Consider the following 14162-nt stretch of genomic DNA (forward strand, 5'->3'; position numbering starts at 1 on the left):
GGGGGTGTGGAGGTGCTGGTCACAGGCTATGGTGGTGATGATGAGGCCGTTGCCCAGGAGGGCAGCCAGGTAGATGCCCAGGAAGAGCCAGAAGTGCAAGAGCTGCAGCTCCCGTGTGTCTGCGAATGGCAGGAGGAGGAACTGGGTGATGGAGCTGCTGTTGGACATTTGCTGCTTTTGGGCATATGGGCTCTGTTCAAAAAAAGAAAAAGCAACATGAAATTAGGACAGAGTCCTCTGAGCTAAGCCACACGATTTTTCATAGGCATCACCCCTATTTAAATGCATTTCCTTTCTCTGATGTGTTATGGCTGAGCGTGCGGTGAGGAGCAGGACCTTTGCCCGTGTGCTGCCAAGCAGCCAGCTTTGCTCTGCTGCAGTGGGGACATGGGGGGAGCTGGTTTGTGACACCTCTGACGTTCTCAAAGAATGGCAGATACAATCTACCTTCAGTCAAAAACCTCAATATCTGTGCTCATGACTCTCAAAGTCTTGGGCTGCAGAGGAGACAATTAGCATGTTTTTATAAATATTTGATCTGTGTTTTTTAATTTTCCACCACCACATCAGGTGATTGGGGTTTTTTAGGGGTAGAAAGCCTCATTTCTGTGATTGAAAATGTGAAGAGTCTTGAGGCGGGACAGGCAAAAAGGCTCAGCTTTCTCTGGCTCTGTGCAGTCAGACAGCAGATGTGTCCATCAGGATTTTACTCATCTGTCCAGCTTTAATGGAACTGTGCAATATCTGCACTCATGATTCTGTAGAGAGTGGGCTGCAGAATAGAGACATAGCATGTCTTTATAAATATTTCATCTGTATACTTTATTTTCCGCCACCATATCTGATAAGGGGGAGAAATCCTAATTTTTATGACGGAAAATGTGAAAAGTCTTGAGAGAGGGCAGGCAAAATGGCTCAGTTTTCTGTGGCTCAATGCTTAGTCCGGAGAGCAGCAGTGTCCATCAGTCTTTTACTCATCTGTCCTGTGCTTTTGCTTGTGCTACCTTGAAAATGACATCAGACAAAAATTAATCTAATTAATACAAAAAACTGGACTCATACTGGAGCAGGGGAGCCCTGTCTGAAAGGGCAGAACTGCAAACTCTTCTCTGTCCCAGCCCAGAGGTGGAGATGTGATGGAGAGAGCAGGACACGACCCCTCACCCAGAGAAGCAAAGGACTCTGGCAGGAGAGTGCAGACCCCAAGGAAAGGCTCAGCACTCCTGGCATCCTACAGCAGAGCTGGGCCTTTCTGGGGGCAGCTGGTGAGCCCAGCAGGACAGGCAGAGCAGAGTCAGGGCTCCTGGAGATGGGATGTGCTAAAGGGACAGTCCGATCATTGCCCAGCAGACAACCCCCAGCAGCCACCTGCAGAGCAGGAGCAAAAGAGCTCCTGACCAGCCCCTGCTCTGCTGCCTGGAGCTGTCCCTGCCTGCAGCTGTGTCTCTGTGCCCAGGTCTCCTCCTGTCAGTGTCACAGACCCCATCCCAGCCGCTGTGTGCTCAGCTCTGCCCTGCAGACCCCTCCCAGCAGCCGGGCACTGCCCAGGGGCAGCTCTGTGTGGGCCGGCTCTGATGGGAACATCAGACCAACAACAATGAGCATGGAAAAGTCATCCTCATGCTGTCTGTAAGCCAGGGTGTGTTTAGTTCAGATACTCACAGGTTTATTCACTGCTAAGACTCACAGATTTGGAATTTCAGTGCATCCTCCTGAACTGAGACATTAATTTCTGTGTCCTATTGCTCACCCAGAAAACTCAGAGTAGGTGTTTGATGGTACAAGATCCTTCTCTTTCAGGTAGCCCCTGCCTTGCTGTGCTTCTTAAAAAGTAGCCTGGCAGATGTCCTTTCGCGATGTGGAGCTGTTAGCAGCCCTGACACACACAGCGCTCTCTCAAGAACAGAAGGACCCTGCACTGACCTGACACAGATTTTTCCTTCCACGCAGAACTTCTCCCCACACAATCACAGGGATCTCCATGGGCAGGCTTAGTGCTGACCCTGACCAGCAGTGGAGTCCTTGAGCTGATACACAGCCCACGGGGTGCAGGGACCCTGCTCTGAAACACAGCTCTGGGCACCGGTATTTGAAATTTCTGCACAAGAGCCCGCTCTTTCAGATACCACAAGCTGCGTTTGTGCCAGATTTAGAGGAGGCCTCCAGGAGCTACAGCTGTATTGCCCTGCACCCAGAGACTTACCGTGTCAAGGGCTGCAAAGATTTCTCCTCCAGTGAGCTCTCAGTCATCCTCCCCATCCTGACCACCTTTAATCTCTCTCTGCCTTGCTCATCTCCCTGAGATCCCCAGGCAGAGCCCTCAGCCCTGCTGCGCTTTGCAGAGGAGCTGCTCCTGGGCAGAGCTGTCTCTCTGCAGCGCTGCCGCTTGCCATGAGCTCCCTCTGTCCCAGGAGCCCAGCCCAGCTCAGCAGCACAGGAGCAGCCCCAGGCACTTTAATGACCCCTCTGGTGGCTTTGGTGCTGAGTCCATGAGCCTCACAGCCTGAGAGGAATTGAAGAAACTTCTCAAGAAGTCAAAGTCAGATTCTAACTCCAAAGTTTCTTGTAATATGAATGGGTCCCACTGAGGGACACGACTGAGAAACTGTCCCAGGGTCTGGGTAGACCAGAAAACTGGAGCCAGAGATGGCAAGTCACAAAAAGCAAAGTACAGGTGGCTCTGAAGCTGAGTACACCTGGATGTGTTTCATTAACCAAAGGGCCAAGCCCTGACCCCCAGACCCTGGGAAATCAGATCCTGTCCCTCCCACGTTGCCCACGGCTCTTCCTGGGACACTGTGATGTGGGGCTGTGCAAGGCCAAGGGCAGGACTATGGTCCCACACCTCCCAGGTTCCTGGCTGGGGACAAGCAGGCCATGAGGGCCCCTGTGCTGTAAGGACAAGGTGTCTCCTCACAGACACTAGAGGTGGAGACAACGGCCATCGCTAAGGGGAGAAGGAGCTCATGTCTGTTGTGGGCTTTCAGCCTTTTTACATCCCTTGACCATCTCCACAACAGCCTGTCCTATGCTGTGGCATCACCTGCACCTCTTTCCCTGCAGACTGGAGACATCCCCCCTGCTACCCCACCTTGCTCTTGTCTGAGCATCTTCCTTCCTTTGCTGAGATCTCTCTGTCCTCCCCAGCTGTTCCTTGAAGCACAAAGCCTTGGGCTGATGCAGACTGCCTCTGGGTGACCTGCTCCACCACAGCACTGCCCTTCCACTCACATTCCTTTCTGCTCATGTCCAGCCTGGACCTCCCCAGCTGCACTTTGTGCCTTGATTTCATTCCTATTCTGTTTCCCACTATGAAGAAAACCTCCACCATCTCTGAAAACACCCTTCAAGCACTCTCAGGCTTCTCGCCTGTTACTGCAGTGTCCCCAGCACTGCTCACTTCTCCTTGTTCAATTTCAGAACTTTCTGATGGGCGAATCCCAGATTTTCTCTAAGGTCTGGACTCTCCCTGGATGGAAGCTCCATTTGCTAAGCTGTTAATATTTGCATATGGATGGTTTATCCTGACGAGGGTGTCTCTCCTAAGACGACAGCATGAGGAGTTACAGGACACAGAGAGTGGAATTTTGCCTTCATGTGGGAGAGCATTTGGAATGCATGGAGACAATGTCAGCTGAATGTTGAGGAGTCAGCATGAGAGGGCAGAACAACATGGGCAATGTTGTGGTGACTGGACATCAGCTACAGGTTCGCTGATCGGGAAGAGGAATTAGATGAGGCCTCCAGACAAATGAAAGAAGCCTCATGTTTCCAGGGCAGTGTCCTTGTGGCAGACCTAAGATATCCCAATATCTGCAAGGTATCAGCCATCCAGAAGGGGTATGGAGCTCATTGACAACATCTTCCTGACACGGGTGACCGAGGAGTCAGTGAGGTGAGGTGCCCTGTGGGACTTCACACTTACAAAGCAGAAAGAGTTGGTCAGGGATGTAACAGTCAGGGATGAGAAAGTGGAGTTGAGGCTCCTGGAAGATGATAACAAGGCAAAGAGCAGGATTTCAGGAGAGCAGGCTTTGGCCTGCTGAAGGATCTACTTGGGTCCTATGGGATATGACCTTGGTATCTGCAGCATTTTTTCTCTCACATTTCCTCCCTTCTCTCTCCCACCTGTGGTTGTGTAGCATTTTTTACCCTTTCTCAAATACAATATCACAGAGGTGCTGCCAGCATCACTGAGTGGCGCAGGTTTGTCAAGGAGTGGGTCCATCTTGGAGCCAGCTGAAATCAGCTCTGTCTGACGTTGGTCAAACTCCTGTTGTCTTCTCAGATAGGTGACAACTGTAGCACACCCACCCTCACCCCCAGTTCCAAGACTTTGCCATGTAAACCAAATACGGGGTGACCATGTTTTGGGTGTTACAAACTACTTGATCATGGAGAAGAAATGGAAAAGATCTTCTGTCAGCAACCTGAAGAAATGCACCAGTCAATGAGTAGGTTCCTATGGGGAACTCTAATTGCCCTGACATCACTGGCTGGGAAAAGCTGCAGGTGCCAACACTCCAGAGGATCTTGGGCCAACTTCTTAGCATAGCTGCCTGGTGGGCCAACAAGGGCGATGCTCACCTGGATCTGGAACTGGGAAACAAGGAAGAGCTGGTGAGGGATGTGAACATCAGTGTCCACCTTGGCTGTGGTGACCAGGAAACAGTGGGGTGCCAGGCACCAGAGGGGAGGGAGGAAGGGCAGCAGCAGAGCACAGGCTGGTGGACTCCAGAGAAGAAGACTTTGACATACTAGGAGACAGCAGCCGATAGAGGTGGTGACATGGAAGTCTGATGGGTGAAGGAGCTCAGGAAATCTGAGAAGCCTTGCAGGACAGCCTTGTGCTCCAGAGGAGTGTGATTCCTCTTGAGCTGCCCTGCATCAGGCATCCACTTTCCTACACATATTGTTTTGTCTTCATCAGAAAATGCTCCAGATCAATAAGATACCGCCTCTTCTGGAAATGGAGAGGAGGGAGACAGGGCAAGGCAATAGAAGAAGTACTGATGTATTGCTATTTATTATGGAAATGCTCTCTGTTTGGCTATTCCTGAAATCTCCCTAATCATCAACACCAGACTTGAAGCCTCTAGGAAAATGATGCACAGAGCCTTGGCTTGTAAGGGCATTTTGGATGTTAATGAGCCCTCTGCTGCCATGATCCTGAACTGCAGCTACTGAAAGAATGAACAAACCTCTGATGAAGTAAAAGGCAGAAGTAGAACTCAAGTTTCTGAGGGTGTTTGGGACCCCATGAAGGGCCAGCACTGACACAGCTGTGAAGGAAACAACCAGTCGAGGTCCCTGTCCCTGGAGGCTGGTGAAGGAAAGACTTGAAGACACTGGTTACAGGTGGTGAGGGCAATGTGGAGGTGGCTCTGATGCCATGTCAGCCCTCGATGCTTGTTTATCTCCAGAATGGCTGAGCCCTGACCCCTGGGGCTTGGTAAGTATTTCTCAAATGTTTTTCAGGGATTTGCCTGTGGTCAATGTGAGTGTTTTGTGTTTTGGGGGTGTGTTTTATGTCAAGTGCTGTTGCTTTTACTGCAAGGCTCTGGTTTGCTCTGGAGTTGGAAATGCCTGGGAGTTCCTCACGTCTCGTCCAGCTTCTTTCATACACCTGGCAATGGTCACCAATCACCTCAATGTCCCAGTGTCAAACTTGCTTGAATCCTCTCTTTGGATCCATATCCCATCACTGCAGGAGGTTCATGCATCCACCAGGTTCATGGATGTTTCCTGAGGTCCATCCAAGTGTGGGCAGTGTAAGAGAGGAGCAGAGCAGGGTCAGCTCATGGGCCATGGCTGAGCACAGCCACCCCCAGCAGCAGCCATTCCCCATCTCCCAGGCACAGCCATGCCCACAAGATGGCAATGTCACTGCCATATATGATTAGCCCAAGAGAGGCCTTTCTTCCTTCCATGTTCCCAGGAAAATCTTCCTCCTATTCCTCCTCCACCTGCACACATCAACTGCTTTCCATTTCTGGGCTCAGACATGGCTGTAAGGGTTCACTAAACCATCAGCCATCTCATTGCTTCTCCCTGACATGCCCTGACCCTCTCCCACGCCTACACATGGCCAATCTCTGCTGCTCAGGGCCTCCCACTCTCCAGAAGAGACCTTGAGCTTCTTGGTTCTTCCTGCTGCTTATTAGAAACTTCCTCACTCTCTCCAGAGTTCATGGTGAACTTTCTTGTCCTAACAGCCCCTTTATGACCATGGCTTACTAAACGGTTGTCTTTTTATGATCATTGGTGCAGAAAGGGTAGTCACAGAAAAGCACCCAATATGTCAAAACTGATGCTGAGTGAAATGCCGTAAAGACCTGATGAGTTACCCCCATTGCTGTGTCTCTCCTGGAAGGAGTCTGTCCTGAGAAGGGGATCCAGCTTCTGCCCCTCTCTGCAGAGGCACATGAGCAGTGTCCGTGCACCTGGGGACACAAAGGGTGACTTTTGCCAGACCACCCTTCATCTGAACCACTTAGATGTGTACTTATAGATGGGGTATCATGCTTTATACTGCAAACAGCTATTTAATTTGCACTGCCAGTGGGGCTACCACTGATGCAGAGTGAAATGTGGGAGATAATTATATTGAGGCAGATTAATATTTCTTCAAATTTTTTTTTGTACTGACACTCTTAGAGAAATTACACAAACACTTGAAGGATTATTCATGCCTTTTAACATGATTATCCACAGAAGACCCAACAGATTTGCATCTCAAGAAACTGGATGCCAGAGTCGAAGGGAAGGATGGCTTAGGCTCTGTCCTGGGATCTAGGAAACTGAAACGTGCTCCCATCTCCCCAACACCCTGTCCTCCTCACTGAGGGGTTCTGAGACATTCTGCCAATGAGGTCTGAACTCACTGGCATGACAAGTATCTTATGTCTAACTGCACTTAATGGTGTCCTGCCAGCTCAGGATTTTATCTTCCATCCCTGGAAGTATTTAAAAGATGTGGAGATGTGTTACTTAGGGATATGGTTTAGTGGTGGCCTTGGCAGTGTTTGATTTACGGTTGCACTCCATGTTCTTAAGGGTCTTTTCCAGCCTAAATGATTCTATGATCCCATGATTCTATGATTCTATGATTTGGGTTGAAACCATTTCAATTCCCATCACGTGCATCTTCCCTCAGAGGCTGCTGTTGTGTGGCACAACTGTCCTGGCTCTCCAGGCAGGTTGGGCACTGGTTTGGTGCCTGCATTGGAAGTTTTCCCCTTCCTGGGGTAAAAGACTCTTGATGGTGACTTTGATGTCTGGCTGATGTGCAGACTCTGTACATGGATGCTGACACCTCTTGAGCAACCTGCTCTAAAAGGATTAAGGAGTTGGGCATGAGGAGAGCAAAAAAAAGGAGACCCTGGGTTGGGGCAAATGAAAAGGGATGCAAAAGTTGTGGTCCGGCATGCTTCGGGTACTTGTAAAGCAGCCCTGCACCTCATGTGAATTATTTCTGTGGTCAGGGAGAACTTGAGAGCTCTCCCTAAATGGAAAATACAAAGGGGAAGGAAGGACAGCATCATCCAGGCTCAAAGGGAGCTTGGGAGGTGTCTTGACCAACCTCCTGCGCAAAGGAGGGTCAGACCAGATTACTCAGGGCTTTATCCAAACACATCTTGGACACTTTCTGGGACAGAGTGAGTGCACATGCCTGGGAAACAGCTTCCAGTGCTTGACTGTCCTCATGACTGCAAAGCTTCTCCCTTCCTATAGCACCTTTCCAAGTCCAACCATCCAGATTGCTTTTTACTCATTGACTTACACACTGACACAGACCATAATATCCTAACTTGGACACTCTAATATTGCAGGGGATGATGATGAATGTCTTCCTGACTTCCAGGTAACAGACCATCAATGTTCTCCCCGCAACCAACAATCCTGTCCTTTCCTCACAGAAAGCAAAGAGGGTGGACAGGCACAATGTACCCTGGGTAAACCCCATCACCTTCTCTTTCAGACACCCAGAAATGGGGTCCCAGTGGACATGCTCTGGGGCACAGTTTTGAGTTCCCCTGCTCATCTGTTGGCCATTTTTGAAAAGTGCACACACTGCGTGAGAGCTGCCAGTGGTCAGGGAGTCCCCCCATGTCCATGAGCTTTCAGAGATGGTGGAGAGTGGCCTCCCTGTGACATGGTCCTGCTGTCTCAGCTCCTGGGATGCTGCCCCTCCTGTCCCATGGACTGGTCAGGATTGTGTTAGTTCCAGTGACCCCTGACTTGATCCCCATCCACTGCTGGTTGTTTTCCTCCAGATTCCTGTCTCATGTCACAGTGGCCTGAGAGAACATGCTGGTGAAGATGGAGGACAAGAGGACACAGAGACTCTCACCTCTTTCTCTTACTAAATTCATCAGTGGCCACACGGTGTCTTTGTTTCTCCTTTAACTGTTCCTGAAGTAGGAACAGCTCATTATGTGGCTCTTGAATATCCTTACAGGTCTAGACTGAGTTTTCATCTGGACTGTTGCTATGCTTGGAGGCTGCTGTCCTTGAAGACCAGATGAACTGACTTCTGCCACCCTGCCTTGGCAGTTTATTCCATCCGTGTCACAGCTCTGTCTGCAACACTGACAGCTCCAGCTCCCCCAGTCAGGTCCCTGGCTGAGGCCATTGCCTCACATCTGGGCTGAACCACCCCAGCTGTGGCACCAGCCCAGCTCTGACCTGTCACAAGGAAACCTGGTACCAAGTGTGCAAGACTCCATGTGTGCAAAGGCTTTGCTTCAGAACAGAGACATGACATGGCCAGAAGATTGCTGAATGTCTTTCTAACCCAAGGACTACAAACACAAAATAAAATACCGAAACTCATTCAACTGGAGATATTCTTCTCTCTAGCTTGGAGAGTTTAGATCTTTGCTGTAACCTTCCTGGTGTCCTGTCTAATGATGGGACAACAGAAGATGATTCTCATGCCCAGATTCTAATATGAAAAATACTACTGCAGGAAGGAATTGTCTCTGTAGAGGTGAGAGAAGAAACAGCACTGATTACTTCACACTGTTTCATGGGACGTTCCCCTGGAGCCCCAGGAATACCAGAAGGGAGCCCAGAGGGGACAGAGAAAGTGCCACCTTGGGCTGCTCCTGTGCTGCTGAGCTGGGCTGGGCTCCTGGGACAGAGGGAGCTCATGGCAAGTGGCAGCGCTGCAGAGAGACAGCTCTGCCCAGGAGCAGCTCCTCTGCAAAGCGCAGCAGGGCTGAGGGCTCGGCCTGCAGCACCGAGGGGATGGAGCCAGGCAGATAAATTTTATAGACAATCTGGGGTGGGAGGACAAAGCTCTCGCTCACTTGGAGAAAAATCTTCACAGCCCTTAGCATGGTAAGTCTCTGGCTCCAGGGCAATGCAGCTGCAGTTCCTGGAAAGATCTCCTAAGCTGGTACCTCTAACAGTTTATGAGACTTTTCAGGAGGAGTCTCTCAGTGTCTCTAATATTGAGGAGGACGTGCTTCAGAGCTTCCCTGCTGCACCATCAGGGGGACAGGACATGACGGCTGCCTTCTCCCAGGGATGGTTGTAGAGATGTGCATCTGGGTGAGCACCCAGGGGTGCCCAGGGCTGTCCTGCAGGGCAGGGTCCCTGCACCCCAGGGCTGTGCCGGGGCAGGGACTCTGCCGCCCGCCAGGGTCAGCGCTCAGCCTGCCCGGGGAGATCCCCATGGTGCTGTGGGAAGAAGCTGTGGGCAGAAGAAGCGACCGGTATCAGGGCAGAAAAGGTGCTTCTGCTGTGGAGAGTCCTCTGTGGGTCAGGGCTACTCACAGCTCCAGATCACCCCCAGCGTTTTTCCAAAGGGATGCCCTAAGGACAAGATCAATGCGAGGACTACCAGAAAGATAAGGAGCTTTCCTGACCCTGTCTTTTTAGTTTCCTATCGCAAGGGGTGGGGGGGTGCAGGAAAGGATAAAATGAAAATGAGCCCTCATGCTTAAAAAAGTCACTGAGATTCCTGAACTGCAGTTTCGAGTGATCAGTACATCTGCCAGAAGGCTCATAACATCCCTTCACCACCCCTCTGCCTCTGGACAGCACCTGCATCACCTTTGCTGGACCCATAAGCTTCAATCTGACCTGTCCTGTTTCCCAACCTGCAAACAGGATGATGCCCCCAGGCAGTGCCCTGCAAACAGGCAGGTTTCCGTAGGGCCAGGGTGAGGGCGCAGAGGGTGGGATGGGGTCTGTGAGCACTGACAGGGAAAAGACATGGACAGGGAAACACCTCCCAGCGGGAGAATCTCCAAGCAGCAGGGAAAAGATCAGAAACGAGAGGAAACTAATCCCAGAATTGTTATGGGAGGGAGAACAGAGAAAACTCTGGATGATCCCCTGCAGTGCAGATCCCTCCTATGAGCAGCCCCCTCGCCTCCTCTCCCACCCAGCAAAGCCTCTGCCCTCAGGGCCGGGGGCTCCAAGGCATGAAGCAGCTCCTGTGCAGCCAGAGCTCCAGTTCCCTCTGCAGAGCACAGGGGCTGAGAGCAGCTGCCCGGCAATGCTGGTGTGTGGGAGGTGGCTGCACAGCTGGGGAAGGGTGACGCTGTCTGAGTGCCCGGCTGCCTCTGCCCTGGCCTCTCTCACACCCACCCTCACCGCAGTTTCCTTCTTGCTCCGCTGCTCTGGGTCACGGTTGTTGTGATCTTGTTCTTGCTGTCAGGCTCTCTGGGGATGGGAGTTTCAGCTGCAGAGTCACAGCCTGATCTTGTGGGCCCTTTCCTGCAGCTGTGTCCATGGGAACACCTGTCCCAGCTTTCCTCTGACATGTGGGGTGTGGGCAATGCAGTCTGTGGGTCTGGGAAATGAGCTGAGTCTCCCTTAATCAAATGCCATCATTAGGACATTTGCTATCTCCTTGAGGTTTCCATCCAAGCTGTGAGCTCCCCACCAGGATGCAAACCTGTGCTATAACACCTTAGTGTTATCTTAAGCCCCATGGAGAAACACAGAGATGCTACAACAGCGAAAATGCCGTTGGGTTTGTGAAATGAGCCATGTGTGTCCTGGGCTAAACGTGGGGTGCTGAGACCTTAGGAAAGGGTGAGACATGTCGTTGTCTGATGTGGGTCCGTCTGCTCTCAGCAGTGCCTGGTGGTTTTTCAGGGTAACATGGCAGTGTGATCAGCCTCCATCTCAGAAAGGTGCCAGCCCAGGGCAGCTGGAGCAAGACAGAGGGACAGACCAGGTCCCCTTAATCTGCACTGACCCACAGACATGGAGCAGAAATGCTGAGAGTTTCTGAGATAGAAGAACATTCTCCAGGGCAATTGCAGGAAGCTGTAAAAACCCCAAAATCTCAAACTGCCTTGTGTAATCATGGTTCCTTATCACTGGGAGAGCAGATGCTGACAGGCCCTCCTGCAGCAGGAACGGTTCCATCTGACACAGCTGATCCCCAGGTCTGGCCCCTGCCCCCGTTCCCATGACCCCCTGCTGCAGAGCAGGGCTGACTCCTGGGCAGCCAGTGGGCACAGATCCTGCTTCTCACGGCACCTCCAGCCAGCACCACCCAGGGCTCAGCCACGGAGCTGAAGGAAGGTCTGGAAAAGGACAAGGGGGTGTGGAGCAGGGGGAGGGTGCATAAGCAATGGCTTTGATTTTGCTCAGAGAAGTCTCCCCTAACTTGCCACTGTCTTTTGCTCCTGTGACAGTACTCCATACCCATCGGAAGCAAATGTCCAACAGCAGCTCCATCACCCAGTTCCTCCTCCTGCCGTTTGCAGACACACGGGAGCTGCAGCTCTTGCACTTCTGGCTCTTCCTGGGCATCTACCTGGCTGCCCTCCTGGGCAACGGCCTCATCATCACCACCATAGCCTGTGACCAGCACCTCCACACCCCCATGTACTTCTTCCTGCTCAACCTCTCCCTCCTCGACCTGGGCTCCATCTCCACCATTCTTCCCAAATCCATGGCAAATTCTTCGTGGGATACCAAGTCCATCTCGTACACAGGATGTGCTGCACAGCTGTTCTCATTTGCCTTCTTGGCAGTAGCAGAGTATTGTCTCCTCACAGTCATGTCGTACGACCGCTACGTTGCCATCTGCAAACCCCTGCACTACGGGACCCTCCTGGGCAGCAGAGCTTGTGTCCACATGGCAGCAGCTGCCTGGGCCACTGGGTTTCTCAATGCTCTGCTGCACACGGCCAATACATTTTCACTGCCACTGTGCAAGGGCAATGCTGTGGACCAGTTCTTCTGTGAAATCCCCCAGATCCTCAAGCTCTCCTGCTCAAACTCCTACCTCAGGGAAGTTGGGCTTATGGTGGTCACTGTTTCTTTAGCTTTTATGTGTTTTGTTTTCATTGTGCTGTCCTATGTGCAGATCTTCAGGGCTGTGCTGAGGATCCCCTCTGAGCAGGGACGGCACAAAGCCTTTTCCACATGCCTCCCTCATCTTGCTGTGGTCTCCCTGTTCATCAGCACTGGTTCATTTGCCTACCTGAAGCCCCCCTCCATTTCCTCCTCATCCATGGACCTGGTGGTGTCTGTTCTGTACTCAGTGGTGCCTCCAGCAGTGAACCCCCTCATCTACAGCATGAGGAACCAGGAGCTCAAGGATGCCATGGGGAAACTCATATCTTAGTGTTTTCTGAAGCAATAAACTGTTGATCTGCCTGTACAAAGGAGTTTTAATGGAGCTAATAACAGGCCCAGCCTGTCATCTGGATTTTCTGTTGTTATTGGTTGGTTTTTTATTGTGATGATTTTGTCATCCCCTTTCTAATCCACTGTCGGCTTTTCTTTTATAACCATTGGTTGTGTAAATGTGGCACAGTACTCTCCTTCTCTCCAAACAAAATAAAGGTTCCTGCAGTGATTTGTTTTTCACTATGTCCTTCCTGCAAGGCCTTTTTGGAGCTGCAGGGATTGTTCCTTTGTGCATGGGAGGACGGGAAAAGAGTCCAGCATTGCAGCACTGCCAGGGAACACCAGCACTTCATTTTCCAGAGCTGTTCTCGTTCCACTCCCACACTCTCCTTCTCATCCCTTGTGTTGGTGCAAGGCCTGAGTGCTCTGGCAGCTTGGTCACCGTCCTGCTGTGTGTCAGTCCTGTGAGCGCAGGCAGGGACAGGCAATGGGCACTGCTGTGACAGAGCTGGCCTCAGAACAGCATTCCATGAAGAACGCTGATCTCCTGAGGGCCGTGCTGGAAGGTTTAGGTCTTCTTTCAAAGCTTTTCTCAAGAACATGCCCAAGGAAGCAGCCCACAGATGAAACACCGTTGTGCAGCTGCACAGTGTGTGTGTGCAGGGCTGGGCACACAGCAGTGTCCTCTCACAGCCAGGCCTCCTGCCAGGGACTTCAAGACCAGCAAAGCAGGGTCCATTCTGTGCCCATGTTCATTGGACACCCCACAGAAGATGCCCCAGGGCATCATCATGCGCTGGCCCTTCACAACCACTATTTCCAACCCTGGCCTCTCACCCCAGCTCACAGAGGCTCTTCTTCCCTCCATGGATGGACACTCACTGTTTACGTTGTATTGATGAGATGCGAACATGCACATCATTCACGTGAGTTGACGTGAACCCGAGTGAGCACAAACACTATCAGGTGTTCCAGGGGATTCCTGAAAGCCCGTGGGACAGTGTCCTGATGTCACTTCATGTTGGGAGTAACATCCCATGGGAAAACACGTGAACGCAGCATTGGGATGTGCTTTCTTGAACCGAAATCCCTGTGTCCGTTCCACATGACGTGGGACATTTCAGATGAAGACAGAGCAGGGGGACACACTTTAGGGCTGAGGTACCTCCCGTCGCTTGGGAGTGGCAACAGGAGGTTTTCATTGAACCGATGAGCCGTTAGCATGCACATCATGTGTGTGAGGTGACAGGAACCCGAGGTGAGATGAGCCCAAGTGAAAAATAACCAGACATTCCTTGAGCTTCCATGAAGGCCTGTGGGGCAGACGGTGTCTAGAGGTCACTTCATGTTGGATGTTACATACCAGAGGAATCTGCCTGGATGCAGCACTGGGATGTTTATGTGCTCAAATCGTTAGTAGGATTTACATTTGATAACTTCCCTAATACAAGCATACATTCATCTGGTCAGGTCCTGGGCCATAGGAGGTTGATGGATGGGCATGGTGTGTTATGACATCAGCTGTGTGTCAGTGTCTCCTAATCCAGTCAGAAGCG

The 14162-nt window shown here is 51.4% G+C and overlaps 1 protein-coding gene across 1 annotated transcript; it reads left to right on the forward strand.

The window, feature by feature from the left end:
* Nucleotides 1-11599: 11599 nt before the first annotated feature.
* Nucleotides 11600-12601, forward strand: LOC135999591 (olfactory receptor 14J1-like). Its single transcript, XM_065653154.1, has one exon. It carries the CDS (start codon nt 11600-11602, stop codon nt 12599-12601), a length of 1002 nt encoding a protein of 333 aa, XP_065509226.1.
* The last annotated feature ends 1561 nt before the right edge of the window (nt 12602-14162 follow it).

Source organism: Caloenas nicobarica, chromosome 29, assembly GCF_036013445.1.
Source record: "Caloenas nicobarica isolate bCalNic1 chromosome 29, bCalNic1.hap1, whole genome shotgun sequence".
In the NCBI taxonomy this organism is placed as follows: Eukaryota; Metazoa; Chordata; class Aves; order Columbiformes; family Columbidae; genus Caloenas; species Caloenas nicobarica.